This window comes from Grammomys surdaster, unplaced genomic scaffold (assembly GCF_004785775.1).
Source record: "Grammomys surdaster isolate TR1022 unplaced genomic scaffold, NIH_TR_1.0 363, whole genome shotgun sequence".
In the NCBI taxonomy this organism is placed as follows: domain Eukaryota; kingdom Metazoa; phylum Chordata; class Mammalia; order Rodentia; family Muridae; genus Grammomys; species Grammomys surdaster.
In genome coordinates this window covers 12,939,190-12,952,505 of record NW_021604782.1, presented here as the reverse complement: position 1 = coordinate 12,952,505, position 13,316 = coordinate 12,939,190, and the positions used below count along the sequence as shown (strand labels likewise).

Sequence of the window (13,316 nt, the reverse complement as noted above, 5' to 3'; positions counted from 1 at the left end):
CTATCAAAGAGTATGATACAATGCTTGTGACTATGAACTAGTGCAGTCCTTGAGAAGTAGGATTCTCTGGATCACAGTGTGAGCAGTAGGAAATAGACAAATGGAGAGATATATTTTATAATAAAGAATGGTGACTCTTAAGTTCATTAGTAGAGACTTTCCATAGAAAATAGTGGGAATTTTGAAGAGAGTCAAGCAAGAAGACAGAGGAACCAATGGTGTATCAGAAAACTCTGAGACAATGTAAAGTAGTATCTGAAATTCAAGCTAGATGTCTTGCCCAAAAGCTAGTAAAATTGACTACAGAAGAGCCATGTCTATCCTCCTAGGAGAAATATCCATGGAACCAGGGAAGAAAGATTTGTTTTGAGATAGAAGTAGAAGTTTGGAGTGACCTTCAGCTTTTGGATAGAGTCACTAAATTGACATGCATGATACAAGTGTTCTTGGGGAAGAAGAGTGTAGCAGGATATTTATTCTGTTACGTTGTATTCACAGTGGATGTAGGTGATTAGGCACTAGAAGAAGAGGTGGAGCTGGGAGAAAAAGAGAGGAAGGGGAAGAGAGAAAGAGAAGAAGGGGAGGAGATGATTGGAGAGAAGGTGGTGAGAGACAACTGGAGGAGAGAGAGGTGGAAGGACAATGGAGGAGAAGGACACGGCCTGAAAAAACTGCAAGTTATAAGGGACTTCATAGATGGGGAATAAAATAGGGTAGTGGTAAATCTGTCCAGTTTAGGCGTGCAGTTTGTATTCATAATTTTATTGAGTTGTGTTTTCTTTGATCGGTTCTAGTTGTGTTTTCTTTGATCGGTCCTATTTGGGTTGGAGATTTACCACAACAGAAGAGAGTCACAAACATATTTTCTTTTCTTTCTCTGTATAAATTTGTTTGTTTCCTTCAACATTCCACATAAAAATTTAAATCAATTCAACAAACACCTACTGATTTATATTGCATGTTAGTTACTGCATTCAGCAGTGAAACGGAGACAAAATAATCAAAAGATAGTATATTATTTTGTCTTTAGGAAACTTTCTCTTCCTTATTTGGCAAGAATTGGACAATCTCAGGACCAAGCTTATTAGTAGGATACAGATAACACAATGCTTGAAGCATGGAATAAGGATTTCTGGGTCTCATTCCGGGGTCTTACATAACTCTCCTGACATCAAAAATAACTGACTTATTGTTAACAAGCAATACTAATTTTATTGTAAAAATGAAGTCATAATAATATAGGCATTGAAAGTACAGAAAATGGAATTTAATTCATGGGCTTAATGGTATTTTGTGTACATTGTCCTAAATATCTTAATGAAATTCAGGTTGTTTACTTAGAGTTTAGAATTCCTCAGGCACTGTCATAATTTTAGAGCTGGAGAGGCCCTTTTCTTTGTCTTCTCACCATGTCCTATGTATATGACTTCACAGCATTTGAACCATAGTAATTTTAATCCTTTGTGTGTTGTCTTTACCATTAAACCATAGTCCTTTAAAGTTAACCACTGGGCCTTGTTCACCCTTTCTTAATTTTAGCCAGTAAGTAATATTTACTGAACTTAATTTAACTGTCAATAATATATCATTGTCTTCTACATTTTGCACACAGGGAAATTGAGGCTTAACAAGAAGAACCATTTATGCAAGTTCAAATAAAAAAGTAACAATAGTGTTAGGAATAAATTCTAGTTTATTTTATTGCTTAACATTTCTGTGGCTGCTTTTCTCCTCCTGCTCAACTTGGTTTACTAACTAATTAGCTTGAACTTGGAAGCATTTATGAGTTCTGGAATTGCAAGCCTTTTTGTTATAAAAAGCAATGACCATGCTAATGTTGATCCCATCAAAGCTAGGAGTCAGATTGCTTGCAGTACACGTTTTCATTTCTTTCTGAGAACACACACGCACACACTCACACAGACACAAACAAACAAATGTGCATACATGCACAGACAGTGCAGGCATACCCACACAAACATGCATAACACTTATAAATATATGATTCAAAACAAATATATAATTCAAAAAATAAGATTTTTGAATGAAATCCTAACATGCATTATTCTAAATGATCTAGTAAGACCAATGGTACAGATAAGGCCATTCTCTGCTACATATGTGGCTGGAGCCATGGACCCTTCCATGTATACTCTTTGATTGGTGGTTTAGTCCCTGGAAGCTCTGGGGGGGCGGGGTTCAGTTAGTTGATACTGTTGTTCTTCCTATGAGATAGCAATCCCCTTCAGCTCCTTCAGTATTTCCCTTAACTCTTCCATTGGGGTCCCCAGGCTCAGTCCGATGATTGGCTGTGAGTGTCTGCATCCTTATCTGCCATCAATGGGAGGGGAGGCCCCTGGTCTGTGGAGCTTATGGGAATGCTACAGGGGTGTGGCAGGAATGGATGGGTGGGTGGGTGGAGCATCCTCTTAGAGGCAAAGGGGAGAGGGGATGGGATAGGGGTTTGCAGATGTGAGACTGGAAAGGGAGACAACATTTGAAATGTAATTAAATACAATAACCAATTAATTTTTAAAAGGTGAGAAAAAAAAGACCAGTGGTACAGGATTCCAATAAGCTTCAATTTCTCATGCTACTTCCTTCTTCATGCTTTTCTGTATATGGGAATAGAAAACCCATGGCATAGGGAGTTTTTTGAATATTAATTGAAGGAAGAAAATAATTTTTATCATCAAAAGTATCTTTCATTTTGAGGTAGCCAGCTAGGCTCTCTGGGCCACTATATCTGCATCTGTAAATGGATTAGATTAGATAATTTACAGACCAAGTCCTGTGAAGCTGGAACATTCTATGATTCCCTTCCCCTGGGATCTAGCTGGACCATGGATAGAGTGTTGCAAGGGCTGAAGACGTAAGGAAGAGTGATCTTGCGCTGACACAACGCTGGCTTCTGCTGCCTAGCAAGAGCTCCCTGTTTGATGTCAGGCTTTTATCAGAGTGTGTTTGTGCTCTCTCCAGGGCCTGTCTGGCCACTGAACCAGCCTCCATTCTGTTCCCCAGAATTCTGGGAAACTGCCAATGGATGTGAAGACTCACAGGCAGGATTTCTTCCCAAGAACTGCCTAGATGGTGAAATTCACAAAGTCAGGGGAGGTTTCCTGTTTTGTTTTTTACAAGCTCAGTTTCCTATTGACAGAAGTGCCCGTGTTTCTGAGAAAACACACACACACAGAGAGAGACAGAGAGAGACAGAGAGAGACAGAGACATAGACAGAGAGACAGAGGCTCTCTCTCACACACAAAACATGATGTTCTCTCTCTATGTTGGACTCCAACACAGTCTTCCCATCTGTGTCACTCTCTCCCCCATGGTCCTGGATTTCACTACTGTGATTATTAAGCTTTTAGCTTTGACTGGAGATACTGCAGAATCTTTACTTATGAGCAGTTAGCAGTACACACTGACTGCACTGAAGAGGAACCTGCAAATGAGTTTATGAGGAAGAACAGTTCTGACAGTCAATATAAATTCATACTTTCCTATCTAGTTCCTGTCCTTATGAATGAAACACCCTTTATTAGACTATTAGAAGGAATATTAGCTCCCAACATAGATTCAGGGACATAGTAGGAATGGTTTTCTTACACTAGAGTTAATTTTGGTCCAAGTGCTTTACTGCAAATATTTTGTGGAATACACTTACATTAATATAAATGTCTGAAATTTATATTTAACTAAAAATGTTTTGTTTTAATTTACTGAATTTTGGAATTAATCCAACTGATCTTCATGTTTGAACCAAAAGATCTGCACTTTTTAAAGTGACGGCGGTATAGCTTGGCATTTTCCTTGTATCATTTTCTTGCTGTGTGGTCTTGAAAGAAAAATTTCTTCATGCCCAATATTTAGTCTTTTCCTCTGTAAATATAGGTTATATTACATAGCTTTTAGAACTATTTTGGGGATTACATTTTTTACAATACTTTTTCATGTTTTGAAATTATAATATAATTACATCAGTTTCTCCCTTTCTTTCCTACCTCCATTTCTCCTCATGTGCCTCTCACCTTGCTCTTTCTCTATGTCATGACCATTTTTTTCTTTAATCATTACACACACACACACACACACACACACACACATTCACATTCATACGCACACATTCCTAAATATATAAATACAAACTTATTTGTTTTTATTTTATGTTATATGTATGTATATGACCATAGGGCTAACTGCTTGGTATTAGAAAACCAATTGGGAGAAGTTCTTCCTTGGGGAAGAACATTTCTTCTAATGTCAGCATTCCATAGTTTCCAATTGTTCTCTGTCTATGCTTGAGACTCTGTGAGCTTTCCCCTTTCCTTCTTAGTATGTTCACTGGTGTCATTATTGTTCAGATCTTATATAGACAATCTTATTGATGAGACTCATGGGTGTAGCATCTCTGATGTTTCTAGGGGACACAACCCCACAACAAATTTTTCATTCCTCTTGCTCTTTCCACACCCTTTTTTTCAGGGATCTTGAGGCCTTAGGGGTATGAGTTATCCATTCAGACTGGGTACTGAGTGGGTCATTTGTTGTTTTTTTGATTATTTATTTTGTTTATTTTTTAACTCTGTTATTGCTGTTGTTTACACATTCTGGATATTAATCCTCTGTCAGATGTATAGCTGGCAAGTAAATAGTCTACCATTCTGTTAGCTTCTTCTTCAGAAAATTGATTGTTTCCTTAAGTGTAGAATTTTTTGGCCTCTGTTTATGGATAGATAGAGTACTATTCTGAAAGCTTGTACCTACATCTATGTCCTGTTGCCTATGTTTTATTCTAGAAGTTCCAGGTTTCAAAAGTAGGTGTCTTATCCATTTGGAGTTGTTTTTTATGTAAGACAATAATTTCACGTCTAATTTTATTCTTTTACAAAGGAGCATCCAGTTTCTCAAACACCATTTGTTAAAGATACTGTCTTTCACTGTATGTTTTCTTATTTGTCAAATATAGGATGGCTGTAGTTATTTGTACTCGTGTTTGGGTCTTCAATTTCTTTCCATTGGCCTACATGTCTGCTTTGTGCAAATACCATACTGTTTTTTTTTTTATTTCTGTGCTTCTGCAGTATATCTTGAAATTTGAATGGTCTTCAGCATTGCTCCTTTTGCTCAGTATTGTGAGCTTAAAATAATTTGATGGTAGAGTTGGATGCTTCATAAACATTAGGATTTATTTTAGTTATTTTTCATGTCCTTGAGTACTCACTTAACTCTGGAGAAATTTGTTAATGTGTTCGTCTTTAGCAGAGGATATTATAAGGGCATCAGGAAAGAATCACTGGAGATTTTCTGTTCATGCCTCTTGGTAAAGCACACAGTCTCCTTCTAGGTCAGCAGTTTTCAACCTGTGGATGATGACCACCTTGATAAACCTCTATCTCTGTATTTACATTATGGTTCATAACAGTGGGAAGATGCAATTATAAAGCACAAATGAAAATAATTTTATGGTCTGTATGCGGGGTCAACACAACATGGGGAACTATATTTAAGGGTTGCAGCATTAGGAAGGTAGAGAACCACTGCTCTAGATCTGTGCAGCCTCTGAGGAGCTAAGGATGGAGAATCAATATCCACTATATTGAAATGTTCTGGACTGTATTTGAATACTGAAGAATGTAAGAAAAGAAAGTGACACCAGGGCCATTAGGTATACTTGGTTATAGATAATATGCAAAGGCCACTTGTAGAGCATAGAGAAAGTAACACAAAAGGGAAAGAAATATTCAGAAATATTCATGGCTGACCCAGCATAAAGAAGCAAAAGATCAACTTTTCTGGAGTCTTTGAGTTTTAAAGAGCTGAGTCCCACATTTTTAATCTCCAAAGTAATGAAATGTCAGTGTAAAGGGAATGACTTAACCAGGGTATTTTCTCAACACCATACCTTTGTTGCTAGCATCTTTCATATTAAAACAAACCTAAAGCAGAAGAAGGTAATACTTTAAAGACTTGAGCCTGTTATCCATTTGAGTATACGAAACTCCTTTCAAGTTCTCTTTTCTATTTTATATTAATGATCAATTTTAGGTGAGCATTCATTTATTCATTAAACACTAACTGGACCACACAAGGTCCTATGAGAACACTTTTGGGAAGACTATTGGTCCTTTGCTTCTAGTAGCAATTAGGATAAGAATTTGATGGGTAGGATAGACACAAGATGTGGTGGTAGGAGTAACTTAGTGTCACCGTATCCAAAAGAACATGATCAATCTCAGATCCAAGAGAAATTCTTATTTAAGACAAAAACTATTGAGTTAGAGTTCAATGAAAATGAAGAATTTCAGGCCTAAAAGAGGTTACCCCTTTAAAAGACAGTGAGAAATATTAGCATTAAATAGACCAGTGATCACAACGAAGATGAACAGAGCAAGACCATCATAGCCAATCTACCTACTACCTAGCATTGTCAATGAATGTCTCTTTCTTTGTAACATACTATTCTTTTAAAGTATTGTTGACATTAAAGCATCCTACAAAGGCAGTATTAATTTTGACAGAGACTACCACAATGGTGAAATGTTTTTTTTTTTTTTATGGTCCTATGGAGGGATGGTTTGTTGCTTTCTAATTTAATAGACAGGAATTGACTACTGGGGAAGTGTATATCAGTGGAATGATAATGTATAGTGAAGGTCCTAAAACTTGTGTAAACTGAGTTTAGGAAGGAGTATAGGGACTAAAATAAGGAATTTAGATTTAGTCCCAAATGCTGTGGGTAGTTTCATATTTTTAGATAGGATAGTGAGATAGTCAGATGCAGTGTCTCTAATAGGATAAGGCACTGGGTCTAGGGATCAATTGAGATTGATTTTGTTTAGGATAGTGCATCCACATATTGGAGTGATTTGAGCCTACTTCCATAACTTACTGCCTGTGAATTCTTGCAATTACTTTTTGTCTGCTCCAGTTTTCCATATAAAAATGAGACTAATATTAAGTTCTATCATGTGGTATTATTGAAAAGAAAATCTATGCTAATAGGTAGAGCACCAGGAACAAGAGAAGTTCTCAATGATACTATTAGCATTATGTCTCAATAGTTATTTTGGAAGCTTGGAAATGAATATCTGAAGATGGAAGAACCCAAATAATAAGATCACAGAGTTTAAACAGGAAGGCTACTACATACTTTTGGTGGGGTCACATCATAACCATCACTTTAACTTTATTGTCAGTCATCCATTCTGTCATTCTCTCAGGCCTTCAAGAATGCACTGATGAGTTCTTACTGGTGTTCTGGGAAAGGAGATGTGATCGATGACTGGTGCAGGTGTGACCTCAGTGCCTTTGATGCCAGTGGGCTTCCCAATTGTAGCCCCCTTCCACAGCCAGTGTAAGTATGTATGGCCCCTCTTCCTTTGTCTACCCCTTTCCATTGGTTCACACTCTTGTATTGGCAAACAATGCTATGATTCGTTTTGGGTTCTGAGGGTGGCTTCCCAGATCAGTAAAATCTCTAGTGCTTCCATCCTCCTTTGGGAAAAAAGTTCTTGCAGTATAGAGATTTGACGCATGTACTAAGTTTGCAGTATATGATGTTTTAAAATGATGTCTTGTGATCCATTTCTCCTTCCTGTGCTTATCCAGTCACCTCTTGTCTGCTAGTCACCTGACTTGCTTTGCCAATTCTTAGTTTGAACACTGCAGCTGCTAATATAATGAAAGTATAGAACTTCTCTCTTGTTTTATTCATTTTTCAGCCAATCATTCTGGTCACTTTCTGGGTGTCAGTTACTGGGTAAAAAATACCAATGATCAAGACAGAGACAATCTACAGATTTATGAGGCTGGTAGTGGGGCAGGAAAGACAAGTACTAAAAGTAACTAAGACACAGTTTAAAGTTAAATTAAAAACTAAAGAAAAACAAAATTGTTCTTGTATAGACTCATGGCCACGCTTTAGATAGAAGAGAGGGTAATAAAAAAATCATTAAAGGGATCTAAATTATAAAAGGAGACATGAGCTAGGTAACAAGTACTGAGAATCACAGTTTAGGGAGGTGGAACAGCCTATTAGAGGTACCTGACACAGGAAGTTTATTTGAGGAAGCAAAGGAAGGTCATCTTCTTTGAAGAAGTGTGGTTAAAAAGAGGTGCTGTAAAGGGAAATAAATGATCAGGAGTCAGTGTTGGTAGCCAGAGTCTCATAAAAGACCTCCGTTGAAAGAAAAAAACCCAAACTATAAGGTTATCCTTGTAGACATAGTGTTGTATAGTGAGTAAAATGAAAGAATATGGACCTAGGGTAAACAAAGTTACAGTAATGACTTTTGTGTTTTGTTATATGAACCTGTGCCAACCGTTTCCTGTTGGAGGCCTTACTTTCCCTACTTTGTTAAATGAGGGAACTGCACATCATTGACTACAAAAGACCAGTCCAGTAATAACCTCAACAATTCTCTTTCTTATTGCTTATAGAAGGATTTATTCCAAAGTCCCTCTTTTTTGAGAGAAAGAGTATTAAGTACTAATTGTAGAGCCTTGAGGATATTAAAAGTTGACTAATGTATTCAGGAAGGAAAGGCACTGTCAGTAAGACTAAAAGCAATTGTATTTAGTCCCTGAAAAGTTATTGTTGACAATCTATAACATAAAACACCTTTGAAAATGTAGCATAAATAAACCAAACACCATTTTTTCATTGAACACACACTGTGAGCATAGGCTAATTTGTTGATTGTATTGTGTTGCATTTAAAAAGGAAACTTCTTGGATCTATGATTTGTAGATGAAGAAACAGAAGCCTTGAAAAGTAAAGTAGTTTATTTAAGGCCATCCAAAAGTTATAGAAACAGATGGAACCATGAGTTGAACCTAGGCTAAAATTCTGCAAGTCTTTAGGATCCTGAATGATACAAGACAGCAAATGAGCAACCTTTTTTGTCATCTCCCATTAGGTTACGACTTTCTCCAACAGTGGAGCCTTCTAGCACTGTGGTTTCCCTAGAGTGGACTGATGTTCAGCCAGCCATTGGAACCAAAGTCTCTGACTATATTCTGCAGCACAAAAAAGTGGATGAATATACAGACACTGACCTATACACAGGTAAGTACTTTTCTGTTTTGGGGGTATAGTATGAAACCAGATCCTCTAATGTCTTTGTAGACTTGGTGTGACCTATCTTGAGAAGGCACGGGAGAAGTTTTGGTGTGGTTTTTGAATAAATAACAACAACACATTGTAGTTGGAAAGAGCTCCTTTGATATGGACATTCACTATCTTGTGTTATTTGAAGATTACTTTTTCTGAAGAGAACTTGACCTCTCTCCATCTGAGAAATGCTAATGGATCTTGAGTTGAAAACATTGGTCCATCAATATATTACTCTGGGACTGAGAATATATATGCAATCTCCTTTCCTGATGAGATATAATGGTGGCTCATATTCATAATCTAATGTTAGATAAACAAGAACTAGAAATGATTCAAGCATCCAAGAGCTTTGAGGAATGTGGCTTTTAAAAGAGCTCCATTTGGTTGTCACTGAGAACATTAACTCCGTGTTTTCCTATATCCCTGACATTGCAAAAAGATTTAATCTCTACACCTATGCTCTGCACCCAGTTGTAACTTTCAGGCAGTCATTATTCTTTCCCAGTCAGAAGCTTGATTAGGAGTTTGCTTCTTGTGTCACACATTGACCTACATACACTGTTCAGCATCTCCCTGAACGGCTGCAAATTTAAAGGGATTGGTGTCTCGTGCTTGTCTCTCAGATCACAAAACTGAGGCCAACCTAAGGTTATTCATCTGGTATCATCTCCACAAGACCATAGATCTAAACCAGAATTGAAATATTGCAATTTTTAAAAGTATAAATTTTTAGTTACTCTGATACATTAAAAATAATTATAAAAATGACATATTTCTTAAATAAATGTGAATTCTCCATATTTACCATAAAACCTAAGTCTAATATTCAAATATTTGTTGGATAAATAGATAACTAATAAAAAGACATAATTGTTTCAATTTTGTTTTGTTTCTTTTCCCCTTTTTTGGTCTATGTAATTTTGCTCTCTGAACTATTTTGCTTTAATTCCTTTGAAGCTAGGAAGAATATGATATACATAGTTATACTTGAGTTGTAGATGACAGGTGAAAATTTATTGACTGAAAAAGAATAGTTTTAGATTTATAAGTTGTCTACTAGGAGTCTTCAGGTACTTTATATCTATGTTCCTAATGGAATTTGGGTTGTATGTATCTTTTCATATAATTTGCCCTTTTCTCTGGAAGTACTATCAGCTTTTACTTTATCCACATCAAATTTAGTTTTTAGACCATTTACATTTAATGTGTACTGTATGGCTAGGTTTTAGCTTATCATCATGTTAATTATTTTCTTTTATCTTAGTGATTATTTTATGTTTTACCACTTATTGTCTATCTTCTATGGTCTCAGAATATCTTCTTTTTTGATTTATTAAATGAGACTATTTCACTTTTTGTTTTGGGTCTTGTCCTATGATTATCAATATTTTATATTTTAATATTTATTAATATTTTTTGAGAATTTTATGATGAGTATTATATTTACATCATTTCTATCAAATACCCTGTCAGATTCCTGATGTCTTCCCTACTCCCTCATCATTTTGTGACCACTCATTCTTTAATTATTATTGTATCTGTCTCTTTCTCCCACACTCATCCCTGCTTTCATATTCACACACAGGCTGCTGAGTCCCATTTAATATTGCTTATATGTATATGCATTTAGGAATAAATACTTGGGATTATATATCTATCATGTGGATTTTCACTGTAGAAAACTGATTCTCCTTCTGCTAGGAGCTGTAGTTTTTTATCAAGATGTGAAGCCATTGTGAGATTTCATCCATCTACACTGTAATATTAAATGATGTTGCCATTGTACAGGAGATTCCTCCCATGGTTTCCATTTTACTTTGCTGGCTTCTGTAGGAGTCAATTTTGTTAATTTTTCCTGAATGTACCTAACTGTCATTTATAAGAAATCATTATTTTATACTGGGCATGTTGGTTCTCTGGCTTTTATAATCTTTCCACCTCTTTTATGATGTTCCATGAGCCTTGGGTGTAGGGAGTGGATTATAGATGTATCATTTGGAGCTAAGAAACCATACTCAGTTGTTTTCTCCATTGTTACTGCTTATGTATTTCTGTGATGGTCTTCAGCTGCTGAAAAGAAAAATACTTCTTTGATGAATAGCGAGAGCTATAATTAATCTGTGGCTGTAAGAAGTGTTTAAAATGCAGTAGGAAATTATAAAAGCTTATGAAAGTGGCAGGAATAGGCTATCCTCTAGGGCCCATGACTTCACTAACCACAGGTAATTGGGTAGATTAACAGTATGGGACATTCATTCTCTCCCATTTAGTGATCCTTACATCCAATTAGGTAACTGTTCCTCCTGAGATAAAAGCACCATCATTGCAGGTTTGTTTTATCTTGCTGTACTAATTTTCGGTGTCGTCCACAGACTTAACACTTGGATAGGAATTTAAATTGCTTTTCTCTCTTTGAACATTATATACCAATATTGGATGCCATAAGATCTTGTCTTCAGAGAGAAGGCTTCCCTGTCAATTCAAAATTGAGTCCTCCAAGTCCTGTGTCTGAAGTGTGAGGTGTCTTCAAAAAATATAGGGTCATACCATCAAATTCTGGTGGGCAATCAAGAGCATTGAAGATAACTTGCGAGTCTCTTGAATTTTTCTGTGAAACTAAACAAAGGAAGTTTAAAATTTCCAGTTCCTGGCACTGGAATTTTGCTAAATAGTCTGTGGCTTTGGGGAAAAGCATTATTAGCTTCATTTAAATAACTTTATATATTAACATATACTTATATATTATATATTTATATTTAAGTGAACATGAAATAAACTGTTTCCCTTTGGCATTTTTCACTCAACCTCAGTGTTTGTCTCTTCTTTTTTTCTGTACCTCAGTGTTGCCTTCTTTGCCACCTCCTCAGACAAATCCCACCCTCTATTTTTGCCATTTGCTCCTTCATAGAACCTGTACCATATTTTTCCCTTTTCTGGAGGCCCCTCTCCTGGTTCCCATTTTACTTTCTTGGTTTCTGTAGCTTCTCTAGGTTATATAAACATATATAACAATCTGAGTTAGGATCCAGAACTAGGAGAGAACTTGTAACATTAGTATTTCTGGGCCTGGGTTACCTCAGTATAATATGGTGTGATTCTGTTATTTTACCTTCCAGTTTTCTGATTTCATGTCTCTTCAAAGCTAAACAGTATTAAATTTTGTATATGTAACACATTTTCATTATCCAGTCCTCAGTTGAAGAACATGCCAATAGAGCTACAATGAAAATAGCTTAACAAATTATCTTTGGAGTGGGATCTTTTTGACCTTTGGTTGGATGCAAGGAGTTATATAGTTGACTCATGTAGTTTATTTACTTTTAGCTTTGTGAAAATTCTCCATGCTGACTTCCAGAGTGGGTGGGCCAGTTTGCAATCCCACCAACAGTGAATGAGTGGTCTCCTTTTCCCATATCCTCGCCAGCCTTTGTTTTTAGTGGTTTTCGTGATTCTAGTTATTTTATGATGAGATCTCAAAGTATTTTTAATTTGCATCTCCATAATTGCTAAAGGTGTTGTATACGTTTTACAGCATCTAATAGTTCACATTAGTTAGTAATGTATTCATTCTAATTTTGTTTTAGAAGTTATCATTGTTGGATGTGACATTAATGTTGACAAATTAACTTCTCCATACTTTGAAAATGTTCTTCATGTTTCTTCTTCTTTGCCTTACTCCATGTGAGAAATAAACCATAACTCTTAGGCTGGTTTCTCTATATTCTCATGATAATTTTCTCTGGCAGCTTCTAAGATTCTCTTTATTACTCATTTTGAGCAATTTTAGTTTTTCTCCTGTCTGGCATTTATTGACCTTTCCTAGATCTATGGATTTATAATTCCATCGCCTAGGGGGAAATGTTGGCTATTACTTTGTCAAATAGGATAGGTTTTTTTCTCTCCTCATTTTTCTTCTTTGGTGACTCCAATTACATGTGTATGTAGCAACTTGAAGGTATTACTCATTAGTGAAGGTTACTTTTATATTTTTAATTTTTTTTCTTCCTGTGATTCATTTAGATAATTTCTCATACTTCTAGTAACTTCTCTAATCTGTTTTTAATTCTATCTAGTGATATTTTTGTCTTAGATTGCTACTTCATTTCTTGAAAGTCTGACTATATTAAAATCTTTCTTGTTGCCATATTTTGTTATGGAGAGACAGACACTCCCTGTGAAGTCATACCTGGTTTGAAATTT

The 13,316-nt window shown here is 36.0% G+C and overlaps 1 protein-coding gene across 2 annotated transcripts in view; it reads left to right on the top strand.

The window, feature by feature from the left end:
* Positions 1-13,316, top strand: part of Astn2 (astrotactin 2) — a 931,927-nt gene that overhangs the window by 754,623 nt on the left and 163,988 nt on the right. For both annotated transcript variants that reach the window (XM_028779954.1, XM_028779955.1), the window contains 2 exons: positions 7,222-7,355; positions 8,920-9,068. In XM_028779954.1, the coding sequence (XP_028635787.1) occupies positions 7,222-7,355; positions 8,920-9,068 (283 nt within the window). The remainder of the gene's footprint in view (positions 1-7,221; positions 7,356-8,919; positions 9,069-13,316) is intronic.